Source organism: Brassica napus, chromosome A1, assembly GCF_020379485.1.
Source record: "Brassica napus cultivar Da-Ae chromosome A1, Da-Ae, whole genome shotgun sequence".
NCBI classification, from domain to species: Eukaryota; Viridiplantae; Streptophyta; class Magnoliopsida; order Brassicales; family Brassicaceae; genus Brassica; species Brassica napus.
The window spans coordinates 3,768,977-3,794,413 of record NC_063434.1 but is presented as its reverse complement, the minus strand read 5'-3'; the positions used below and the strand labels follow the sequence as shown (position 1 = coordinate 3,794,413).

The 25,437-nt window shown below is 37.9% G+C and overlaps 4 protein-coding genes and 1 pseudogene across 4 annotated transcripts; 2 read left to right on the top strand and 3 right to left on the bottom strand.

The window, feature by feature from the left end:
- Window positions 1-301: 301 nt before the first annotated feature.
- On the bottom strand, window positions 302-1,899 carry BNAA01G06990D. The gene is made up of 5 exons (XM_013830404.3): window positions 1,648-1,899; window positions 1,384-1,535; window positions 934-1,176; window positions 697-866; window positions 302-611 (listed from the first exon to the last, which is right to left on the bottom strand). The coding sequence occupies exons 1-5, from the start codon at window positions 1,723-1,725 to the stop codon at window positions 445-447; spliced, it is 810 nt and encodes a 269-aa protein (XP_013685858.2). The 5' UTR covers window positions 1,726-1,899; the 3' UTR covers window positions 302-444.
- A 6,745-nt stretch (window positions 1,900-8,644) lies between these two features.
- On the bottom strand, window positions 8,645-13,564 carry LOC106372187 (senescence-induced receptor-like serine/threonine-protein kinase). The gene is made up of 10 exons (XM_013812351.3): window positions 12,199-13,564; window positions 11,560-12,106; window positions 11,017-11,489; window positions 10,771-10,915; window positions 10,567-10,638; window positions 10,411-10,482; window positions 10,235-10,315; window positions 9,761-10,154; window positions 9,561-9,687; window positions 8,645-9,480 (listed from the first exon to the last, which is right to left on the bottom strand). The coding sequence occupies exons 1-10, from the start codon at window positions 12,275-12,277 to the stop codon at window positions 8,825-8,827; spliced, it is 2,646 nt and encodes an 881-aa protein (XP_013667805.2). The 5' UTR covers window positions 12,278-13,564; the 3' UTR covers window positions 8,645-8,824.
- Window positions 13,565-13,697: 133 nt separating this feature from the next.
- LOC106390086 (folate synthesis bifunctional protein, mitochondrial-like) lies at window positions 13,698-16,076 on the bottom strand. The gene is made up of 3 exons (XM_048781191.1): window positions 15,775-16,076; window positions 15,407-15,591; window positions 13,698-15,325 (listed from the first exon to the last, which is right to left on the bottom strand). The coding sequence occupies exons 2-3, from the start codon at window positions 15,588-15,590 to the stop codon at window positions 13,857-13,859; spliced, it is 1,653 nt and encodes a 550-aa protein (XP_048637148.1). The 5' UTR covers window position 15,591; window positions 15,775-16,076; the 3' UTR covers window positions 13,698-13,856.
- An 854-nt stretch (window positions 16,077-16,930) lies between these two features.
- Window positions 16,931-18,504, top strand: LOC111199985 (annotated as a pseudogene).
- Window positions 18,505-20,941: 2,437 nt separating this feature from the next.
- On the top strand, window positions 20,942-22,546 carry LOC106372198 (molybdate transporter 1). The gene has a single exon (XM_013812362.3). It carries the CDS (start codon window positions 20,985-20,987, stop codon window positions 22,350-22,352), a length of 1,368 nt encoding a protein of 455 aa, XP_013667816.2. The 5' UTR covers window positions 20,942-20,984; the 3' UTR covers window positions 22,353-22,546.
- The last annotated feature ends 2,891 nt before the right edge of the window (window positions 22,547-25,437 follow it).

Here is a 25,437-nt window from a genome sequence, read left to right as displayed (position 1 = left end):
TTTCAGTTGGCGAGATTTAAGGTGGGGTATTCAATTTATTCAGTTATATATTTCATCAATTCTTCTATTATTAGATTATGTATTTGAAATCATACTACTAAAATATTTTAAGTTATTCATACTAATTTTCTAATTCTAATAAAGATTTGTGTTGTTTAATTTTTGGCAGATATTTATGATAATTGTATCTGAAAAAAAACTGATGAACTTATTATAAAATGTATTTGAAAAGGGACAAGTCATAGCCACATGTCAACAGTTCTCAAGGAGCTTTGGAAGAACAGTAATCTTTTGTTGGAAATGTGATGAACATTTTTGTTGATTCTTCTGGTAAAAAGCAGAAAACTACAGAGCTCACATAGGTTTTGAGTCTTAAAGTTTACTATTTTCTGTACTTTCACATACGAGATCAAAGACGACAGAAGATGAGAAGAAAACAAGAGTCTAATCTATGTTGTGAAAGCCAGGGAGAAGTGAAGTAATGAAGCCAAAAACAATCATCTGAATCTCTTTCACTATTCCCCACCACTGATTCCCTTGGTTTCCTGCATCCACATTTTCATTTGCGTTTGCTCTGTTCCCGTTATCGCCGCCTTCATTCTCTTGTCCCTCTGCACAAAAGAAAAATAAAATAAAACAAAATGGCTGCTACATAAGTTGATGGCTCCAGTTAATATCATGGGAAACTAGAAATACCGGGAACCACAGCTTCGTTTAGTGGCACTGCAGCTGCAGGATCATCATTATCAGCTCTGGCAGCAGCAGCAGCAGCAGGAGGTGGTTGAGGTCGAGGTGGTGGTACAGCTGCTCTATGCATACCTTGTGAGAGCCATCGGACAAAAGGTGCAAGGGCTCCAGTTTGGTATCTGTCCACACCAAACATACATACATCAGCTTAAAACACCACCACCAAGAAGTTGAGTTTTGTCTTACAAGTAAATGATGGTAGCGAAAATCACAAGGACAGCGAGCCTCTGTCTGGATCCATCTTGGTTGAACAGAAAGATGACAGCAGCAAGCTTGAGAATGAGGAATATGTCAAGCTGGAAGGCGATCTCGAATCTCCGTACAACAACAACTTGCCTCTGTTGCGCAGGCTGTTGCTGCTGCTGCTGACCCTGTCCAGCTTGCGCTTGGTTCTCTCCCCCAGCCTCAGTCTCATTGCTCGGCCTAGTTCTAAACAAAATGTCAAATTTAAAAACCATCAACACCAAGCCTATAGTTTTCTCATGTGAGTCACACACCACCTAACCAATGGTTTTGGATTCAAAGGGGATCATCAACTTGTGCTAATTTTTTTTTTTTTTTTTTTTTTTTTTTTTTTTTTTTAACTTGTGCTAATTATTCTAGCTAAATCAACTAACCAATGGAAGGTGTACTTACGTGGGAAGATTGTAAGTGAGAGGGATAAGATAGTTAGAGGGAAGAGCTCCAAACTGATGCACAGGAACCGCATAGATCCCAGCTCCACGGTTCGTTTGTTCATCGTACCCGGGAACAAGACCTGGTGGATACATTGGAGCTCGATCTGGATTCTGGAAAACGAAATTGAAATCATTAGTCAATTCACGAGATCAAACGCATGAATTGTTCGAAGAATCAAAGTGAAAAGACGCAAATCAACAAATTCGAAAGCAAGTCACAAACCTGAGGCTTGATCCCAGAATCTTCGGGTTTTGGTTGCTGTGACGCTGAAGAAGACAACTTCTGGGGTTCTTCGGCCATATTATTCTCAAAAGGATGACGACGCAGAAGCTCTTTCTCTCTTGAATCCGCCAAATCAAAATCGGTTGTTGCTTCCCCTTTGTGATAAATTCTCGCTCAAGGAGATGAATTGCTCTGCTCATTCGTCATGTTATCCAATAATAAATAGACACGTCACCAATAATCGTGACTATTTATTTTGCATTTATGGTAAATTGCACACAAACTCCTTGTCTTGAAGTTAATTGGTTTGTTCCGGTTACCAATTATCAATCCAAACCGGTTTCGATTTTTGTTTGTACCAAACAAAAATTCTGACTACTTGAAGATTGGTTTGGTTAACTAAAGGGAGTGGTTATTTGAGCCTCATTTGTCATTTGAACTTGGCCCAAAGAAGGACCTATTATGCCAAGTATTTGAGAGTTCGGACTACAATGATCATTAGTAATGTTAATGATCGGATGATGATGATTAGCAAAAGATACTAACGTTTGCTGATGATAGTAGTAGTATACAGTCCATCGTTTGCGTAGCTGGTGAGTTCTAGGCAGTGGCCTCTAGTTATATATATGCTTGTTCTTAAGATGATGTGAATGTGTTAAACAATCACTAACACATGTTGTCCTCTTATTTGTTATAAGATTGTAAATGATGGACGAACAATATTTCTGAATGAAAAAGAGAAGAATACATTCCAAAGTTAAACTACAGACAATACAAAGTTAGTAACAGCTTGTTTGAATTTAAAGCACCAATATTGTGTTGTCTAGCATGAGATGTTAATGGTGAAGAAGAGACACTCCCATCATTTGAATCGATTGTTAGTGATCAAGTTGAATAACTAAAAGTGTGATTTGTTGTTTTGAATTGGTGTTTTCTTTTTATTTACTTTTCGGATTGACAACTTTGATTTGGTGTTTGGTTTTATTTAATTTTGGATTCAACAAATTAAAGCATTGGTTATGAACTTATGATTTATAATTTTTGGATTTAACAAACTATAATGCACTGGTTCATTGGTTATGAACTCACGTATTTTAATATGTTTGGAGTGTGACAAAACTAATTAAAAACAAGTGTTATGAATAACAAATAAGCAAAACAGTGACTGAGAATCATGTCCAGTTCAATAGGTCTTACGTCTCCACCTCGAAACGCACCGTTTTGCTCTGGCGACTGGTTTGGCGATTTCGGTTTAAGGTTCTAGTTCTCGGTAGGGTTTTACGCCGCCGTCTTCTGCGGTGGGTTCCGATGGTAGAGGAAGGCGATTCTCAGGCGGATGCTCCTGATTCTCAAGGAGTGTCGGCTTCGGTGGGTTCGGGTCTGGGAGGGCCGAAAGGCTCTTGGGTTGGTGCGGTTCAAGGTACTCGTTGTCTGAAGAAGTATGATGTGGAGATTTTGATGAAGGATGGAATTGGCTCAGTTGTGGTTCCGGAGGAGATTACGAAGGATGTAGCCCCGCTTTGGGAGGACTTTCTAATCGGGAAATTTCTCGATGACGCTCCTCACATAGCAAAGATTCATGCCATAGTAAACAAAATCTGGAATATCAACGACAAAAAGCAAATGATTGATGTGTTTGAGGTGAACTCGACATCGATGAAGTTTAGGGTTTCAACCCAAGCTGATAGGAACAGGATCCTTAGGCGGGGGATGTGGAACCTAGCAGGCATTCCGGTGGTGGTGACAAAATGGTCCCCGGTGGTGGAGAAAGAGAAGGCTCCGAAACAATCTATTCCTATGTGGGTTCACCTAAAAAATGTTCCTATTAACATGTTTTCGTGGAAAGGATTGAGCTTTGTCTCAAGTCCTATTGGTATCCCGGTAAAGCTTCATCCGGAAACTGCTCATTGTCTGGATCTGGAGGTGGCAAAGATCTTCATGAAGGTTGATCTGACGACAGACCTTCCAAAGAAGCTGGTTTTCAATATTCAGGGACAAGATGTGGAGGTGGAATACTTATTCCCGTGGCTACCAACCAAATGTCCAAAATGTGAAAAGTGGGGGCATTCTCTCAAGGCGTGCCCAGGGAACAAAGGAGAGCAGATTGTCATTCAGAAAGAAAAGGAAGTGATAGTGGTGAAGCAAAGTGTAAGGAGTGAGGAAGTTGTCACTGCTACTTTAGAGCTAGATGTAGTTCCGGCTCAGGCGCAGGATCAGGAAAGGGTTGTGAATAAGGAGTTAGTTTTGAATACAGAGGAGGCGACTCCAATTGTATTGAATGAGGAGAATGGTAATATTGAGAAGCTGGAGGAAGTATCAATGGAGGTTAAGCAAAGGATTTTGCCGGTGGAGAATGTAGTCGCTGAGACAACAAACTCGTCGGGTGATAACAGCTCTGAAGTAGATAAGGAAAGAGAGTGGCTAGATGTATCTCCGGGCAAAGCTAGCCGATCTCCTATAAAAAAGAGAGAACTAGAGTTTGGCCAAAATGCCCTTCTAACCAACTCAAGATTTGCGGTTTTGAGCTCAGAGGAGGAAGGCGAAATAGTAGAGAAAGAGGAGGAATTTGAGGGTATGAAGGGTATGATGGTGGAAGACTCTTCTGGGAAGGAAAGAGTTATGCCTCGTCAGAGTTTACCTAGGGAATCAAAGATGAAACACAAAATTTTGGGAGATAAGTCTGTTCAGAAAGCTCAAGATGCAAGTCTTAGCGATCTGAATAAAAGGAAACCTCGATCTAATTAATGTCTGGATTCTTCTGGAACATCAGAGGGTTTAACAAAAATTCAAAACATCTGGTGGTGAAGAATTGGGTTCAGAAGTGTGGGTTTCAGTTTGGATGTTTGATAGAAACAAGGGTGAAGGAGAACAGAGCTAAGAGAATTCTTGAGAAGGTGTTTCCTAGCTGGTCTTCTATCACAAACTATGACCATAATCGTCTTGGCAGAATCTGGGTAGTATGGGGTCCTAAGGTGAGAGTTACTCCGTGCTTTCAGAGTGCTCAGATGATTACGGTTTCAGTTCTTTTGGAGGGAATGGAGGATGAAGTATTTTGTTCTTTTGTCTATGGCTACAACCTGGAGGAGAATAGGAAAGAGCTTTGGAGGGATATAAAGTCTCATCAAGACTCGCCTATAATTCAGAAGAGGTCGTGGTTAGTCTGTGGCGATTTTAATGAGATTTTGAGTGGTGTGGAGCACTCTAGGTTTGACATAAACTATGATGCTGCCGGTATGAGAGAATTCCAGGAGGTTACGAATTACTGCAGTTTGGTGGACATGTCGTACCAAGGACCGAGATTTACATGGAGTAATAAAAGAGACAACGACATTATATGTAAGAAGTTGGATAGATCACTGATGAATGAAGAATGGATGCGGGTTTTTCCTCAATCCTATTGTGTTTTCGAGGCTGGAGGGTGCTCGGATCACCAGAGGTGTCGGATCATAATAAAACAAGATAGACTGAAGCCGAAGAAGCCCTTCAAGTTTGTGAATGCATTGGCAGACATGCCGGAGTTTTTACCGTTGGTCAGAGATTTTTGGTTGAGTACAGAGCCGTTGTTCAACTCTACCTCTGCCCTATTCAGGTTGGGTAAGAAACTGAAAGCTCTCAAACCCTTGTTGCAGAATCTCAGCAAGGAGAAACTTGGGGATATTATTAAGAAGACAAAAGAGGCTTACAACACGTTGTGTGAACTTCAAACCAAGACCCTAGATGAGCCTTCGCAGGCTAATATGATGCGGGAATCAACTGCTCTCTCTAGATGGACCCTCCTATCTAGGGTGGAAGAGAAGGTTCTGAGCCAGAGAGCGAAGATTTTCTGGTTGGAGATAGGAGATGGGAATAATAAGACTTATCACAGAGCTGTGAGGGTTCGGGAAGTGAGGAACTCGATTAGAGAGATAAAGCGTGAGGATGGTTCTATTGCTGATAACCAGGAGGACATAAAGAAAGAAGCGGTTGACTACTTCAGCAAATTTTTGAACCATTCTCCTCAGGACTACACTGGCATCAGCACTGCGGAGCTGAAAGATCTTCTGAATTATGAATGCTCGGAAGAAGATAAGAATATGTTGTTGGGGGTGGTGTCTGCAGAGGCGATCAAGAAAGTTCTCTTTGGTATGGCTGCAGAGAAATCCCCGGGTCCAGATGGATTTTCCTCGGAGTTCTTTCGCGCTACATGGGACATCACAGGAGGTGATTTTGTTAATGCAGTTCAATCCTTCTTTGATACAGGGTTTCTCCCTAAGGGGATTAACTCTACTATCCTGTCTCTTATCCCCAAGAAAGATGAAGCAACGTACATGAAAGATTATCGTCCTATTTCGTGCTGCAACGTGATCTACAAGGTGATATCAAAAATATTGGCTAGCCGCTTGAAAAAATTACTACCTTCTTTCATATCTCCAAACCAATCCGCGTTTGTTAGAGATAGGCTTCTTATGGAAAACGTTCTACTCGCTTCAGAGCTGGTGAAGAACTATCATAAACCATCAGTGTCATCGAGATGTGCAGTAAAGATTGACATCTCCAAAGCTTTCGACTCCGTTCAATGGCCGTTTTTAATATCGGTTTTGGAAGCTTTGAGTCTGCCGGAGAAGTTCATATTGTGGATTAAGAAATGCACCCAGCTCGCCTCCTTTTCTGTGCAAATTAATGGAGAGTTAGCAGGTTACTTCAATAGTAAAAGAGGGTTGCGTCAGGGGTGTTCCCTCTCACCGTTCCTGTTCGTTATGTGTATGCAAGTTCTGTCAAAGTTACTGAACAAAGCGGTATTAGAAGGGCGTTTTGGCTATCACCCGTACTGCAAGGATCTGACATTGACTCATTTGTGTTTCGCTGATGATGTCCTTGTGTTCTCGGATGGCAAGAAGAGTTCTATAGAGGGAATCTTGGAAGTATTTAAAGAATTTGCTAAGTTCTCCGGCTTGAGTATCAGCTTAGAGAAATCTACGCTTTTTTTGGCAGGGGTTAAAGAGGATGATAGTGATGATATATTGGACCAATTCCCCTTTGAAGCTGGATCTCTACCGGTGCGGTATCTTGGATTACCTCTGCTAACAAAGAGGATGTCAGCTGCGGACTATGCTCCATTGATCTCAAGAATTAGAAGCAAGATCAGCTCGTGGACGGCTCGACATCTCTCCTTTGCCGGTCGTCTCCAGTTAATTGGTTCAGTACTATATAGTATCACAAACTTTTGGATATCAGCTTTTCGTCTACCAAAACAGTGTATTCAAGAGATCAACAGCCTTTGCTCAGCATTCCTCTGGTCTGGTCCGGTCTTATCCTCGCAAAAGGCAAAGATAGCTTGGTCAGATGTATGTAAACCGAAAGAAGAAGGAGGGTTAGGGCTGAGATCCTTGGAAGAAGCCAATAAAGTCTCATGCCTGAAACTGATCTGGCGTATTCTCTCCTCTAAATCTTCACTGTGGGTCCAATGGATACACAGATATCTGATTCGTCAAGGTTCTTTTTGGAGCATCAAGGAAACAAGCTCCCTAGGGTCATGGATATGGAAGAAGCTTCTCAAGCTTAGACCCTTGGCTAGGGATCTATCAAAAATGGAAGTGAATAATGGTATGTGGACATCTTTCTGGTTGGATAAGTGGTCCCAGCTGGGAGTCTTAATCGACCTAATAGGAGTTAATGGAGGGTTGAGGCTGGGTATTGCTTTGAATTCTACAGTTGAGACCGTAGTGAATACTTATCGACGGCGCAGACTGAGAAACCCTGTATTGAAGCAAATTGAAAGCGAGATCCTCAATCTCCAAGAGTTGGGGCTGTCTCAGAATGATGATAATTGTCTTTGGATGCGTGAAAATGGAGAGTTCCGCACTGAGTTCTTAACGGCTCAAACATGGAACTTAATAAGAGTACAAAGCCCGCGCGTTTCTTGGTTCAAGGGGATCTGGTTCAAAGAAGCAACTCCAAAGTTCTCTTTCCTCAGTTGGTTAGCAGCCCATGACAGGTTATCGACTGGCGATAGGTTACTCAAGTGGAACCCCCAGGCAAATTCCACTTGCTGGCTATGTAACGCAGCCATGGAAACTCGGGATCATCTATTTTTCGAGTGTTCCTTCTCAGCGGAAGTTTGGAGAGGCACGATCAGGAGGTTGGATGGTGTGGGTTCCTCTGTTCACTGGCACACTCTGATACGAAGATTGGTGATAGGTTCTAGTGATCTTCTACACACCTTTCTCCTGCGATACTGCTTCCAAGCAGCATTGTACGCCATTTGGTTTGAGAGGAATAAGCGCAGAGTTGGAGAAGCTCCACAAGCTGCTGCTCGACTTATCATCTTCTTGGACAGATTGATTCGAAACAGAATCTCCTCCTTGAGGAAGAAAGCTGAATACAAATATGAAAAGGCCATGGAGATATGGTTTGGTAGTAGATAAACTCTTAAATTTTGTTTAGGAACATTCAGCAGGTCCTTTCTTTTCTGCACAAATTAGCATTAGGTTGTACAAAGGTTTTTTGAAGTGAATAAAATTTAAAATTCTTTCAAAAAAAAAAAAGAATCATGTCCAGTTCAATTCCAAACTTGAATCATGTTCTGGAGTGGCCTAAAGCGTCCTGAAGCAGCTGAGCGACATGAATCTAAGCAAAGCATCCTACTGTGTGCACTATCACCTGTCATGCGGGACGATCCGCAAAGGCTTATACATATTACAGGACGCATTTGGGTAGCTATTCTGGAGACCGTTTCCCGCGCAGGCCTGACCCTACATGACCCGCTTGAAGTCAGTCTCGCTGCGGGATAACCTATTTGCCATCTCTAAGTATAAGTCCAATGCCTTTTTCGACATTAGCATCATCATCATAGATTCATATAGAATCTTATTGCTGTACATGGCTAATCCTGAATATATCCCAAAAAATATTGTTCTGGCCCAAATTCTACATGAATCTATGTTAATGATGGGATGATGATTGGCCAATCCTGAACGTATCATTATGATGATCATAGTAGTATACGTCTAACGCATAGTTAATCGTTTTAAAACGTTTGTGAACAAGAGATACAAAGAGCATGCATATATTTGAACTTAAGTTTACACACACAAAGTTCACAAACCTTTCATACTGTAAAACCTCAAACGTATACGTGAAAGAAAAAACAATGTGTAAACTGTAGAGTTTCTTCATAATCAATCCACAAGATCCATCTTTACCTTGCCTTAGGAACCATTTCAGTATCAAGATTCATCGTAACCATTCTTACAGGATCATCCCTATGGCTATCTCGATCATTCAGCTTCCCAACAACACTCTGCTTCAGCTCCATAACAACTTCACTCATTGTTGGTCTCTTTGCAGAACTCTCCGAGGCACAAGCCAATGCTATTTCCGTGATCTTCCAAGCCGAACCAGCCTCAAACCTACCTCCCAAACGTTGATCCACAATGCCTCTTATGTCTCCACTGGCGAGCATTGAACCAACCACATCACTTAGATGTACGCTCTGTGTTCTTGAACGTGAGATTGCCGGTTTTCCAGTTACCACTTCAAGAAGAACCACTCCGAAGCTGTAGACATCGCTCTTCTCGTTCATTTGTCTCGTTGTGTAGTACTCGGGGTCTAAGTAACCGATGGTTCCAGCGACAACGGTGGAGACTTGACTGGTTCCTTCGACCGGGAAGCTTCTAGATAGACCAAAGTCTGATATCTTGGCTTGGAGCTTCTCGTTGAGTAAGATGTTAGTCGGCTTCACGTCTCTGTGAACTATGGGAGGCTTGCAACCATAATGGAGATACTCTAGACCCTGTGCTGCATCTAGTGATATCTGTAACCTCTCTTCCCAGCTCAATATTAATGAACTTTTGCCTTTATAAAAAGTGAAAAAAAACAAAACAAAGTTTAGTTACTTAGTTAAGACGCTGGAAACTAATTATCCAAAGACTAACCTGACAAATAGTCTCCTAAGTTTCCATTAGCCATGTACTCGTAGATTAGCGACATGTGGTTGTCTTCGTTGCAGTATCCTATAAGAGATGTCAAGTTTGTGTGATGGACTCTCATCAGAAGCTCAACCTGAGAGTTTATATATTAGTATAAGATACTTGAAACTATTTAAATTTATAATGAAACTAACTAGAGAAATGACCTCAGCTCGAAACTCTTTGTAACCTTGCGCAGACTCTTCGGAAAGTACTTTGACAGCCACTTGATCTCCATTCAAGACACCATGGTACACTTTACCAAAGCCTCCTTTGCCAAGAACTCTCTCGAAGTTGTTTGTGACTTCCACAACTTCTGAGTAGTTAAAGTATCTTTTGGCGATGTCCAGTGGTCCGGTGTTGACACCATTAGTAGACATTTTGTTTGAGATTGCACCTCTTCGAGATCTTCTCTTGAAATGAAATAATAAAGCTAACACGATCAAAAGAACGAGCAGTCCTAGGATTGATGCTACTAATGGGACGATATAACCATTCTTCTTCTTCTTTGTTGTCGGTTGACATGAAGAAGACTGACAAAGGCCAGGGTTTCCACCATATCTAAAGATTAAAACATTGAAACTTCAGTCAGTATTCTTTTAGAGAGAAATGGCCTTCCTCATATATATTTAGGTGCTTACCTTAGTGAAAGAGACCCATCTTTTAATTTCTCCAACAGTTTGGCTGGAATGGAACCAATTAACTTGTTTCCTTCCAAGTTTCTACATATATATGAATACATAAACCAGTATAAACTCGCAAGTCACAGAACGCTACTGCTTTTGTAAATCTCACCACTATAGTTTGCAAGACTTACAATACAGTCAAGTTTACTAAACTGGTGAGGAAGTCAGGTACTTCTCCCGTTAAGCTATTGTTTGATAAGTCCCTGCAAATGATAGTTCCTTGTGTCACAAGTCTGTATACCATGTAATTCACCAAGGTTAATTATTAAGAGACAAGAAGTACAGACAATTTGTTTATTGATGTTAGGTTGGCGAAAGCTGGATCAATCTCTCCAGTCAATGCACTAGAGGTTAAGTTCCTGAAAAGCACAACGCTTACATGTAAGAGGAGAGTAAAGAGCAGAGCAAAGCAGGGCAGAGGAGAGCAGAGCAGAACAGAGCAAAACAGAGTATATTAGAACAAACCATTTGTGTTATTTAAAAATTCATACAGAGAAATGAGTCTTGGAGAAGTATTGTTATCACTGTGGAGACATTCAAGACCTTCCCAAGAATAGTCCACTGGAACACATGGATCTCCTTGCCAGTTCTTCTTCTTCACTCCATACTTCATCTTAATCTTCATCATGGTATCAACTAAGACAAAAAAAAACACAAAACACAAAACTGTATATAAAGAGAACAAAATATTAAGTAGAGAAGAGGATATCTTGTTTAAGTTCAAAAAGAAGTCTTACCATCTTGTTGATCTGTTGGTAACTGAAGGAACTCATTGATCTGATAAATCTCAATAGCGTTGATGATCGGTGGAAGAGTAGATAGATCTGTTTTCCTTATGACAATCTCATTCTTCGTTCTCCCGACAGGCTCTGGAGTGGAGCGTGTGTCTGTGAACAAGTAAAACGGTCTGAAATTCTCGGCAAGCAGATCATCATTCACGTATATATCGAACTCTCTTGTCTCGTTGCTTTGCAGCTTTTGAACTTCAGCGAAATGCATGTATACGTAAAACTTCGACCTCGGGTCATCCGGTGACCATGTAAGCGTCAACGGGTTGCTTTCGTTTCCTGGTGATATCGCAGTTCTCATGACTATACTCGCAGGTCTGAACCCGTTGTGGTTAGTTTCATCGATGGTGAGGGATGTATTCAAAATCTTCATGTTAGACTTATAAGGCATCCATATCCGATCATAAAAATCATCCTTGTACCTATAAAAATAACGTTTAATTAGTAGCTAAATGAAACATTAACCAAAAAGTAATTAAAGACTATGTTTACCTGACTTGGAGATTGCTTGTTGTGCCAAAGTCCCATCTCCGACCAAGCATAAGAGCTTCATACGGAGTGTCGTACGTGTTGTTCTTCACAAACCTTACTTCCAAGACAGACAGAAACGGAGTTCCTTTGTTTTTATCAACAACACAGACATGAATATGGTCTGAAGGAAGAGTATAAATGATCTCTTTGGTTACTATAGCCGTTTCATTGACAAGAACAACAGGTTCCCATAGATTGACTCCAAGATAAAGATCAAACTCTGGTGTTCTACTAATATTATCATAGTTCCCATACATGAAACGGGTTCTGATCAGATACTTGAAACCTATTCCTTGTTGCGGCTTTATGTTGTAACAGTTTCTTTTGCCTTCAGGGAAGCTTCTCACGTTTTGGAACTGTCTTTCGAGAGAAGTTGTTTGTAGGTCTGAAACTATGCTATGGCTTGTTCCAGACTCAACATAACCCAAATCCGAAACGTATTTCATGTTTGTTTTCTCATCAGTGTAGCTTGAATCATCTGGTATCCCGCAATCGATACTAATAAAACCTGAACCAAAACAAAAAATCACAGAACATGAAAGCACTACCATGAACATAAGATGTTAGAAGAAGCAAAAAGGATTCTAAGTACCAGCTTACCAGATTGGTCTTGAGCTTGAACAAAAACACAGCTTGTGATAGAAATCCAAAAAAGAAGGGTTATACATGTCATTATCATCACCAAATGAATTAGATTTACTTTGGTATAGACTATGCGCTCGAATGCAAATATAAAGACTAGCCAAGATCAAAATGACAGCTAATGCACGTATCAGCTTCCACTCCATATAAGTTATAGTATAACCATGTTGGTTATATACACAATTACATTATACATAAACAAAAGTCAAATAAGCATCTTTGTGAATCATGACTAATGGCATATGTCAACGCTTTAGGTGGTTCTTGTTTTATCATTTCATTGAAAAAATTCTTAGATTTTCCTTTCTTTGTTGGGTAAGATTTAATAACGAATTGAAACGAAGTTAACCTCAACCAACCAGATAAATTTAATGGACAAGAACTTGATTTAGCCATTGTAAAATCTTGCCATTATGTATATGGTTAACCATCTCTAGATTGATTGAAAGCACAAGGTAATTCATTATCGGTTTTCCAACTTTTATGGATGGAGGAAACCATAAAGATGTTCAGAATCAGTGCATATGGATGTATCAGTTAAATAATAATACAATAATACTTCTTTTTTGAAAAATGTCTTGATCATTTGACAGCCATTATAGTAAAGTGCCATTCAACCTAAATGAATGATCAACATTGATCGATGTAGTTTAATCCCTTCAAGTTGTTACTTGCAAAGTTGACAACTAGTAAACAAATGAAAGATAATCGTCATGGACTAGTAGCACACATAAATTGTAGTAGTAAATAAATATAAAATCTTTCTAATGAAAATTGTCATAATCAAGTATGTTCTTGTATTGGTCTTCCATCTCAAAAGACTCTGATCATATATTTTGGAAAAGTATTATGGTCACTTCTAAGAATCAAAGCAAATCAAAATTACAAATGTTATTGCTCATCAACAATACTTGACAGTGTTTTGAAAGAAATCATACATTTGGATACATATAAACAACCATAATATATATCCAAAATCTTGTCAATACAATATCAAAATAGATACATTGACCCATTCGAAATGTTGCATTTATCTTGTCCCGAGATAGAAAAAAATGTTTTACCGATTTGAAATGTTACTTGATCTCATTTATTTTTTGAATTTTGAATTTTCTAATATTTAATTAATTTCTAATATTTTTAATTTTCTGATTTTTTTTTTAATTTATGAGTTTTTATTAAATTTTCTGATTTTTATTTAAATTTCTGATTTTATTTAATTTTTTGTTTATTTTATTAATTAATTAATTATTTTTGGAAAAAAAAACTGATACATCATTTTCATACCTGTTTAACATGTCAATTTTTTATTTTAGAAATTTTTTATGATATAAATGTCACTTTGAAGATTAAAAGTGTTAATGAAAAAATTTCAAGGTTTAAAATATTAATAAGTGACACTTTCAAACTCCAAGGTATAATATGTATGCTATATGAATGAGTGAAGATTAGGCAAACAATATAACAAACTCTTTATTGCTGGAAGGATAAAAAAAATGGAAAACAGTGTTTTTATCTACTAACCTAAATACAAGATTAGTATAGCTATATTCTTAATGAAACATTGAAACTTGGTCATTGAGCAAATTGACACAAGTTATAATCATATCCTCTAATCATCCTTTTGACCTTCCTCTTCTTCTCAGCATTGCGTCACATACTTTTGCTGCATCTGCGTTATCTTTAACATTATGAACTCTAATGATATTAGCACCTCCTAAAATACCAGCAGTAACAGAAGCAACAGTTGCAGCATCTCTGTCAACAGCCTCAGGTCGCCCACAAATGTCTCCCAAGAATCTCTTCCTCGAAGGTCCTATAAGTATAGGAGCATGGGACACTCCTATGCTTCTCTTAGCCATCTCTTCCCGGATTTTCGGAATATCCGTTATAACATCTAAGTTATGTTCTACTCTCTTTGAAAACCCGATCCCTGGATCGATCATAACCCTCCAAGCCGGAATCCCTGAGATCTCTGCATCCCTTACTCGCGTGTAGAGCTCAGAAGCAACGTCCTTGCATACATCACTGTACTGCAGATTCTCTTCGTTCTGCATTGTACATGGATCTCCTCTCATGTGCATGGCCATATAAGGAACCCCGGACTCCGCAACAACCTTATGCATATTCGAGTCTAAGGCTCCGGCAGATACATCGTTCAGTATGTCAGCTCCCTTGCTTATAGCTTCTGAAGCAACCTCGGAGTTGAAAGTGTCTATAGATATGAGCTTTCCCTCCATCTCTGGCATACCGCGAACAGCTTCTAGAACCGGTAGTAGTCTCTCCAACTCTTCTTGACTAGAAATTCTAGTGGCCATCGGCCGCGTAGACTGCGCGCCGATATCGATTATATCAGCCCCTTCAGAGATCATTTCTCGGACACGAGAAACTGCATTCTCTAACGACTGAAACTGTCCTCCGTCGCTGAAGCTGTCAGGAGTGAGATTAAGTATACCCATCACATGAGTTCTGCTAGTAAAATCCCAGAGCTCATCTCCTATTGGTAACACTCTTTGTATACCGTCCTCTCCAACTAATGATTCTCCACCTAGTCTTTCCCACGCTTGGTGAATCCCACCGGGATGTAACGCGAGCGAGTGCCAGTGCGCGACCGTGTCATTATCAACAGCTGTTCCTAGCAAATCAACCAAAGGTGCTAACACAAAGGACCTCTCCCAGAGCCTCTCGTGCGGTATGATGAGCTTATCAGAAGCGATTCTCATCTTCCCGTAGAATAATATGTCCAAGTCGAGTGGTCTTGGTCCGTAACGTATACCATCCGTACGTCCCATGTCTCTCTCGATGGTTTTGAGAACGGTGAGAAGCTCGTGAGGTGGGAGCTTGGTGACGCCTCTCACTGCAGCGTTGAGGAACCTTGGTTGGTCAGTCACGTGAACCGGAGCCGTTTCGTATAAGCAGCTGTGTCTGGTTAGGTGAATGCCGTAACGTTTCATTAACCGCAAGGCTTCTCTGAAGTTGTTCATCCTGTTTCCGATGTTGCTTCCCAAGGCGATCACGACTTCATGCTCTGTGGAGTCGACTTGAACTCTTGTATTAGGTGTTGCTGAAGATGAGCTACTTAATGCTACACATATCAAGAGTAGAATCAATCATCTAACATTATAAAACTGAATCTTTCACTACGTTCGAGGAAGCCACGAGGTACCTGAAAGTCTGAATAAAGAGGAAAATGGGGAGACACGTGGAGACACGAGAGAGGTGAACTTTGACGAGTAGTAACGGTGGAAGGAGACGCGACTTGGGGTCACAGTTGGTGGAGGTTCTGAGAAGCGGCGGAGAAGGAATCTACCGGTGTGGATCATGGTTCCTAATTTTCCCATCATTAACATCCTACAGTGACAAAGACCTGAATCAACGCTTACACATTATTACAGACACTTGCTAAATTCAGACAAAGTGTTTGACTTTTGATTGAAAGATAACGAAACAGATCGAAGATTAAACTAATCAAGTTAAGCAATCACTACTGATTCAGACAAGTTACAGACACTTGCTAAATTCAGACAAGCAAACCTGGAAGAGAGTAAAGAGAGAGGGGGTTGAAGATTGATTGGAGTGAAGTGAAGCAATGACTGATTGAGGAAGGTGAAAACCCACAGAAAGTGAGGATCTTTCTGAAAAGGGCAACGGTAGATTCTGAGATATCTTTTTGCTTATGTCACCGGCGGCGGAGTTGAAACCGTGCCTATCAACCGGTCGTGTTTACGTCACTCTCCGTCTTTCCCTTTAGGTGTGCTGACGAGTGACGACTGACTGAGAGGAAGGCGATGCAAACGAGTTGTCTGAATCGATCCGTACATGGAATAACCAAACCTAATAATAAGCGGTTATAACCGGTTCGGCCGTTTCAATTTCGAACAAAATCGAATTATAATTTAAAAAGAAACAAAAATGAGTTCGGTTGTAGTGTTACAAACTTACAATCAAACTCATTAAGAGTTCCAGAAAAGACTCTATGTTATTTATAGATTTTATAAAGTTATAAAGTTTTAAGATGTTTTTCTCCAATAGTAAAATTTCAATTTAGTTTCAAAATTATTTGTTATTTACACTATAATCTTTATATATGTCATAATTAATATAAATTCATAAAACTTTTATAAATAACTAGCACATATATAAAATTATTATATTAATATTAACAAATAAAATTTTACACTAAAATATAAAATTATAAACAGAAATAAAAATACATAATTAAATATTAAACTACAAGCAAAATACCACATTATTACATAAATTTTTTTTTTAGTGCTCCAATTTAGCTACGCAAAATTTTTTTAGACAATATTTTAGAAGTTACAGAGCAAATTTACTAGACTATATTTCTTCATGTATCTTTTTAAAAGAAAACTATTAAGTCTTTTTGTAATTATTAAATTTATAAAAAATAAATTTGAAATATTTAAGATATACAAAAAAATTATATTAAAAAGATGAATGAAAAAATACTTAAGAATCATAAATGTGATGTATAATTAATTATAAGAACCAAAATATAAATAAAAAGATGAAACTTCAAATTTAGAGTTTTAAGTAGTGAAACTCCAAATATGAAGTTTTAATTTTTAAAACTCTAAATTTGAAGTTTCAATTTTTAAAACTCTAAATTTGAAGTTTTGAAATTTATTTTCGGAGAGCAAAAAACTTTATATTTGAAATTATAGAGTTTTTTTTGGAGATGCTCTAAACAACTACATATCGGTTTGGAAATAAATGGAACTAATATGAAAAAATTGAATTATTGTCAACTTACTAAACTGATACTTATTGGTTTGGAAATAAATCCAACTATTGCAAGGAAAAAAAATCAAATTGAATTATGATCAAACTTACTAAACTAATACATATTAGTTTGAAAATAAATCGAATTATTGCAAGAATTTTTTTTTTGAATTATAATCAAAACAAAAACCATCTTTTGTGTGTTCTGTCACGTTGCGCAAAACAAATTCAGACGAAACAGAGGAAGATCAAAATGGCGATGACGTGGATGAGGAGGTTTTACAGTAAGATCAAAGGGAAGAAGGTGAAGGAGCTTCCCGCCTATATCAAGTCGACGTATTCAATGGAGAGCGTGAAGACCTATGTGATGAAAGGTCTCGATAACTACCAACGACAGATACATCCAGACTAGCTCCGTCAATCCTCTCCTTCATATCTGCTTTGGAGGCATGGCTTTCTCTTACCTCCTTGCTATCCCCCACGAGAAATGCTTTTTCGAGGAGAAGTATGCTAAGGAGGCGAAGAAGCTCGCTAAAGAGAAGCTTGCCAAGGAGCAGCTTGCTAAGGAGCAGCATGCTAAGGAGGAATCTTTTCCGATCTCTCGAGATGATCTTTAGGTATTCTAAAGTTCGATCGTTTTGATTATTTTCTGTTCAGATTTCATTTTATACATCTGTTGGTGGACTTAAACCTTTTCTAGAGCCAGTTTAGCTGTATGAGTTTATGCTCTTGGGTATTTCGAGTATCGCTACATCATATGATTCATATCTATCTCTTTTTGTTTAGTGTTTTTCTCTTTAATTGTTGGGCATGAAGTGATAGTTATGGTTGCTTTGATATTTTCTTTGTTGATGTCATGAAGTTTATCATTATATAAGACCATCCGCAACGCTGGAACGTAAGTGAAACTTAGCGCGGAATCCTAGGTAAATCTGAATATAATAATAGTTTTATTTTTTCTTTAGCTAAGAAAGAGTCCTTAGACAAGGAGTTTAAGGACTTAATCCTTACGTGCATGGCAACAGCTGATAGGCGAGGGGTGAGGGTGACCTTCGCGTGTGGGGAAAAAAAATCATTTTCTTTTTCCATCCCGAAAAAAAAAGCTCTGGCGATATCAAAGGAGATTCGGCGATAGGAGAAGATTCAAACAACATTCCTCGTCGTCTAGCTTCCGAGGACAAGAATCCGGTGAGTGAGAGAGATAGAGTCGGTGACCTTTGATCCACTCGTAATCTCTTCCGATCATCGTTTTACGTATCGAATTTATCAACTTGTTGTAAGCCATCTTCTTCCTCCATTTTCAAGCTTTAATGAAGTTTTCATTTCTGAGTTTTGTTTTAGGGATCTTCTGAAAGTCTGATAGGTTTCCCCACTTTGAATCTTGACCTTGTTTTGATCAAACATCACATTAAGAATCAGTTGATCTAATAATGATTTGTGACAGCTGTTGTGTAAGAAGAGTTTCTCAAAGAGGTTAGGTTATAAGAAGAAGCAATGATTGGGTTGTTTAAAGTAAAGGAAAAGCAAAGAGAACAAGCTCAGAACGCTAGCAGAGGAGGAGGAGGAGGAGGGGCTTCCGTTAAGAAGCAATCTGCTGGTGAACTTCGTCTTCACAAAGATTTTCTTTATATCCCTTTTTATCTTTCTTTCCTTCTTTCTTATGCTCTCTACTCAAAGTTTTGATTTTTTTTTTTAATTTGTTGTAGATATATCAGAGCTGAACCTTCCAACCTCTTGCACGATATCTTTTCCCAATGGCAAAGATGATTTGATGAACTTTGAAGTCTCCATTAAACCTGATGATGGTTACTACCAGTTAAGTCCAGCTTTGTTTTTTCTTCTCACGCTTGTAATGGTTCGGAAACTCATTTGTTTCTTTCTAAGGATTCCATAACAGATACACTATTGGAGTAACATTTGTGATTAGAGTCCTTAACTATTCAAAAAAAAAAAATTAATTATCTATTGTTAAGGATTCCAATGGTGGGTACACCATTGGAGGTGCTCTAAATCTCTAATGAAGGCGGGCTTGGACTTGGATGGCTAGGTTTAAAAGCAAAACCTTTAGTTGAGGCGCAAATTAAATCATATCTATTTTCTGTAAGCCCAACTACGTTTTTCTTCCAAGTGGTATGTTTCAAAACTTAACCGAAGTACATGTATAGTATGCCATATGACATATATATTATATACTTTTTTCGACAAATATATATTATATACTTGAATAAATCAAACTTTCCAAAAATTTATCTGTACGCCTTTTTTCTAGCAATTTTTCAGGAATAAAAACTATTTATAAGAAAAACTCTGATAAAACTATTAAAATCTTTAAGTTTAAAGATAATTTGTACTGATTAAAGATTGCTATTAAAAAAAATTTCTGCATCACAAAATTCCTCATACTTCGAGAAGACAATAGATTTAAAGACAAGACAATAAATTAAAGATTAAAAAGTTATGTTTGTTCGTTATTTGTAAATTCAGGATTTTTGTGCAATTCTTAAGACGACACAGTACAAATATCGTATTCATAAAAGCCTAGCGTATCGTGTGTACTGTGAACAAGTGTCTCGACATAAAAAATAAGTACTAATAAGTGAAATGGAATCATATAGTGAGAACTGGAGTGCTCCTAAAGTCCCAAATTAAACGGTCCAAAAGCATCGACATCTATTGACCTCCCGTCTCCCAAGATAGTGCGTTCACCGATATTCTTCATTAATTAATTTTCTGCTTTCCTCCAAATATCTTATCAATCCATCCAGTTAAGATACACCATCAACAAAAAGTTACAATAATCTTCCGCTTCGAATAGTAAAATGCCTCCAAGAGACGTCTTTGTGTAGAGACAGACACCAAGAGAAGGGGCATGTTCTTAAATAATCTCTAAGTAAAATAACTAGACTGACTCTTGGAAACATTAGTATAATTTAGATATAACATTCATCTTATATTCTTAAATTATTCAGCAGCTAACATCTAAAGCACTAAAACATAAAAATTAATGTTATCATTAATAATCGTTGACATTTGTTTAACACATGCACACGCAAGGGACGTTAACTGAAATATTACAAAAATCATTATGATGTATCCGACGGATCCGTGGCTTCAAAATGCTTTAAAGTCATATTACTTCTAAATCTGGATATTAGCAGGTATCAAAATAATTTAATAAATAAAATCTGGATATTATATAAAAATTTACTTCATACATATAAATATTTAAATAATAAAATAGTTATTAATAAAATTTTAGTATATTTACAAAAATGGATCAAAATATCTAGATTTGAAAATCAAGATATTCATGCGGTTTTGATGTATCTAAGATTTTACTAACGTGATCCGGATTTGACACTCAGATTTTCAGAGTGAATCCATAGCGAATTTTGAATCGGACCAAATCTAAGATAACAATTCTACCTCTAATACCGATAAGTTTAGATGAATTCATTGTTTTGATTAAGAAGGACCAAAATCTTGTTCTTGAAGCTCAACTTCATTGCTATTTACTCAGAAGCTATCAAATTCTTTTGTTTTGTATAAAGACAAATTTAGTTCTCTGAATTGTTATAGATTACAAAATTTAACAGTTGTGTTTTTTTTGGTACAAACAGTGATATGCCAGCATATGTGTACAGAAAAATATATCTTCGACATTCAGATAGCACCTACAGCATCTTTTAGAAAACACCTGCAACATTGAATTAGCTGAAGATTTCAAAAACAGTGACAACCCTTAAATTCGCTAAAAAAAATTACTTGACAACAAAAATAAATCTTAAACATAATGTTGCACAGACAGTACGTATCTGGTGCTGTCATTCTCAAGTTTTTTTTTTAGTTTCATTTATATAATTATATATAATTATATAAATGCATCAATTTGTAATTTAATAGTCAACGCTTAGATAGTATAAAAAGAGACACATCACGTACAACACATACAAAACTCAAACTTGTTGCACTCCTAAAAAAAAAAGCCCTAACCAACAATGGAGTCCCAGTCACGGACTAGTCCACCCGAAACCCCAAAACGTTCTCCGTTCACCGGAATATTCCACAAACTGAAGACCAACCTCGTTTTCCGGTCAAAGCTCGCCGAGATAAACGGTGCAATGGGTGATCTCGGCACCTACATACCAATCGTCCTCGCCTTAACCCTCGCTAAGGATTTGGACTTAGGGACAACGCTGATATTCACTGGTATCTACAACTTCATAACCGGAGCGGTTTACGGCGTACCGATGCCGGTCCAACCGATGAAGTCAATCGCAGCCGTGGCGATTTCGTCGACCGCGGAGGAGTTCGGTATACCGGAGATCATGGCCGCCGGGATATGCACCGGAGGGATCTTGTTCGTGTTGGGGGTCTCCGGTTTGATGCAGTTCGTGTTCAATGTCATTCCTCTATCGGTTGTTAGAGGGATACAGCTGTCGCAGGGGTTAGCCTTTGCGATGTCTGCGGTTAAGTATATTAGGAAGGAACAAAACTTTTCGAAGTCCAAAAGCGTTGGCGACAGGCCATGGTTAGGGCTTGATGGTTTGGTGTTGGCTTTGGTTTGTGTTCTCTTTATAGTTCTGGTGAATGGAGATGGGGAGCAAGAACAAGAAGAGGAGGAAGAGAGAGATGGTTCTAGAAGAAGAAGGGTTTCGATAAGGAAGGTTGTATCTAATGTACCATCTGCTCTGTTGATTTTCTTGTTGGGTGTTGTTTTGGCTTTTATAAGGAAGCCAAGTATTGTGCATGAGATTAAGTTTGGACCGTCGAAGATTAAGTTAGTTAGAATGAACAAGGAAGCTTGGAAAAACGGATTTTTGAAAGGGACGATTCCGCAGTTACCTCTCTCTGTTCTGAACTCCGTCGTGGCCGTGTGTAAGCTTTCTTATGATTTATTCCCCGAGAAGAAGTTTTCGGCTACATCGGTTTCGATGACGGTTGGGTTGATGAATATGGTTGGGTGTTGGTTTGGGGCGATGCCTACTTGTCATGGAGCCGGCGGGTTAGCCGGGCAGTACAAGTTCGGTGGGAGGAGTGGCGGGTGTGTGGCGCTGTTGGGAGTAGCTAAATTGGTGTTGGGGTTGGTGTTGGGAAGTTCGTTAGTGGGTATAATGGATAAGTTTCCAGTTGGTGTGCTTGGAGCTTTGTTGCTGTTCGCGGGTATAGAGCTTGCAATGGCTGCTAGAGATATGAACACAAAGGGTGATGCGTTTGTGATGCTTGTTTGTACAGCTGTATCTCTAGGCTCGAATGCTGCGATAGGATTTGTTGCTGGGATTGTTCTTTATGTGGTTCTTTGGATGAGGAACTACGGGAGGGTCAGGACGAACAACCTTCCTGTTCAAGTAGATCAACATCCTTGAAGGTCTTCGATCTTCTTCTTTTTCTTCTATGCTTTCAATTGTGATCTGTTGTATACCTGAAAATTTGAAGTTCACAACTTCGTTGAACTGAATCGTGCTACTCCGTGTAATAACTATATTAGTTTGATTTTTTTTTTCTTTATTGTAAATCAGTTTACCAACTTTTGTGATAATAGAAAAAAAAAATTGTGAGAGATGGACCATATAACTTTGGACTATCTGTGGAATAACCAGTTTTCAGAAGATGGCCTTTTGATCATTGCGTACAAAATAATCTAATCAACTTTATTTTTTTGGAACATTCTTTTTAGAACACAACTTTCACTAAAACTTAAACATTTGAGGTACAACGAGGGGAAGAGATCCTTATGAATCTACTACAGCCATTGTAATAAGACTTTAAAGCATTAATGATATCAATAGAGAAAGTTCTATGATAAGCCAACAGCAAATTCAGAACAAAACTCGAATGGATCGAAACAAGGTTCACGGCAATGTTGGAAAGGTTGAAACTTAGTCACTTTGACTTATGACATTAATAATCAAACAACACCTTGAGATATCGTCAAAACAAGATTCGTTAAGATCAGATCAGACTTTATATATTTTTGAGCTAGACCGGGCTGTACTAAAATATTTACTGGTTTTGTGGATTTTGGGTCAGGCCAATCCAATTGACACCCTACTCCAGAATGACGCAATGGATTGGTATGTCAAGCTTCGTAGTGACCATAATCAGAGTGATAAACAGTAACGTGATGAGTTCCAAAGAAAAAAAAACAGTAATGTGATTTTCAAACAATACGGTTCATTGGGGTGTACGATGTACTTTTATCTCTTTGTATATACGATGCTATAATCGAGGGATGGCCAAGACTCTTGTTAGGCCTAACCCTTGTGCTGCAAAGATCATTACGTTTGACAAAGATTATTTTTATCCTTATATGCTTTTAAAACTAACATTTTCCTACGTATCTTTCCACCATTCCACGTCCTGAAACAATAGGAAACTTTTCTAGCATCGATCTTATTCTTAAAAGTACAACCAATGAAAGACCGATGTGCTATAATTAGTGAATGTAGGCTTGCTGGCTGCCATGCAGAACTTTGAGGTCAACACTATCTATACAACGTCAGCTGTGTGTTCGCATGGATCTTTCAAGGATTGATAAACTTATGTAAAACAAATTTACTAAAATGTTACGAGGAAGTACATGGCTATGGCGAATGTAGGATTATATTTTGGTGGGGGCAAAATCCTATATAAACTTTAAAAATGTAGCTAGAAAATATTATTTACTAAAAGAAAAAAAAAACTAAAATTTAGGTGTATTTAACAAATTCTGATTTTTTTTATGGGGCACTTGCTCCCATCTTGGGCAACGTAGTTCGCCATATATAGATATGCACCCGTGAAATCATTGAACTATATAGCTTTAGTGAAGTTGTTTTATCCTCAAAGTTACGTTTTAGTCGAAATCACTTTTGGGAGTACTATCATAATTTGTTGATATATCTTCACCGGAAAGCCAAAGCATCTTTACCTTTCTCATCATGATGTCATCTATTACTAAGCTATTATGGGTGATTATCACGAGGCTACTCAAATTTTCATAGTTGCCTAGCATTAATAATTATGTTCAAGCAAAAGCTATTTTTTAATACAAAACTTAATAGCATTTAATTTGTTGTTACACCTAATTTATATATAAGTAAATAAATGTTATATAGACTCACGAAAAGTAAGTTGTCACGAATTCGCACATAGCCAATTTATTCTGTATCCCTTTTTGACCGAAAGGCAGTAAAAAGTTTCTTCGCTAATCATCAACCACAAGAATTTCCATAATCAAAGGGAAACAATAAAATATAAGTTTCCCTCATAAATTACGTGGTTACGTACGTATTCCAATTCCACCGTATCTCCTTTTTTCTTAGTTTTGTTTTTATTGTTGAAACTTGGAATTTGGAAGGATTTTCTTCTTCATTTCACGAAGGTAAAACGACTAAGAAGAATCATTCAATTTGGCATATCAGACATATTTCATATGCATGAAATAAACACATCATTAATCTGTTAATCATTTGTTTATATAACTGTATGAGTGATGCAAATGATTTGTAAAAGAAGTTTGTGCAGGAAATTGATCTACATCATTCAATATATATTGTATTACATATTAAGGGAGTTCCATAATATCAACATTCATAACTTAATTGCTAAAGCTGTTGAAACGTCCAAAGGAAGTTCAGCTTATATGGGTACTTGCAAATATGTATAAGCCCGTGACATGACAAAAACTCAAAAGGATTAGACTCATAAATAGTTAATAATCAAATAATGTAGGAAGTTTTTCTGGTTGGTTTAAGAGAATGGAATCAATTTTTTGAACAAGAAGAAAGGTCACATGACACATGATGTGTTTCGACTAAACGACATATCTCCTGGGAACAATCCCCCACATGTGCCTTTTGGATGCTAACTGTATACGACCACATATGCTTCCAATTACTTAACTACAGTACAAACATCTTTCACATTATAATTCTCAACTCAAAGCTTAGAACTAAATCAATAACATAAGCTATTTATCCAGAATTCTCAGTTGATTCTCCTACAAATTATCTACCATCTGTCTTCTTAGTATTATTATGTCATAGGCTCATAAGCGTAATGAGTACTTTGTTATGGAGTAAAATTCTTAGATGTATAATCCTAAAAAGAAACACAATCAAGTGATATTAACTGTGTTTATAATGCGTTTGGAGGAAAACCGCGTTATGTGATTGAAACATGAATTCTAATCAAACATCATTAACATTACTTTATGTCTCTCTAGATTATTAATTTAGTATTTACTTTTATAACTTTCTTGTTTTTCTACTTTTTCTTTACCTTTTCATCAATTAATGTCAAACTATATTTTGTTCTCCCACCTTGGACTTTTTTTCCTACATCTTTAGCACATCTACAAACAAAGTATTTCATATATAAATCGATATTGTGCAAACAATATGCATTGTTCTAAGGGCAAATTTGTAATATAATTGCCAGTTGTCAAGAAAACTCGCGCGTTTAATCGTC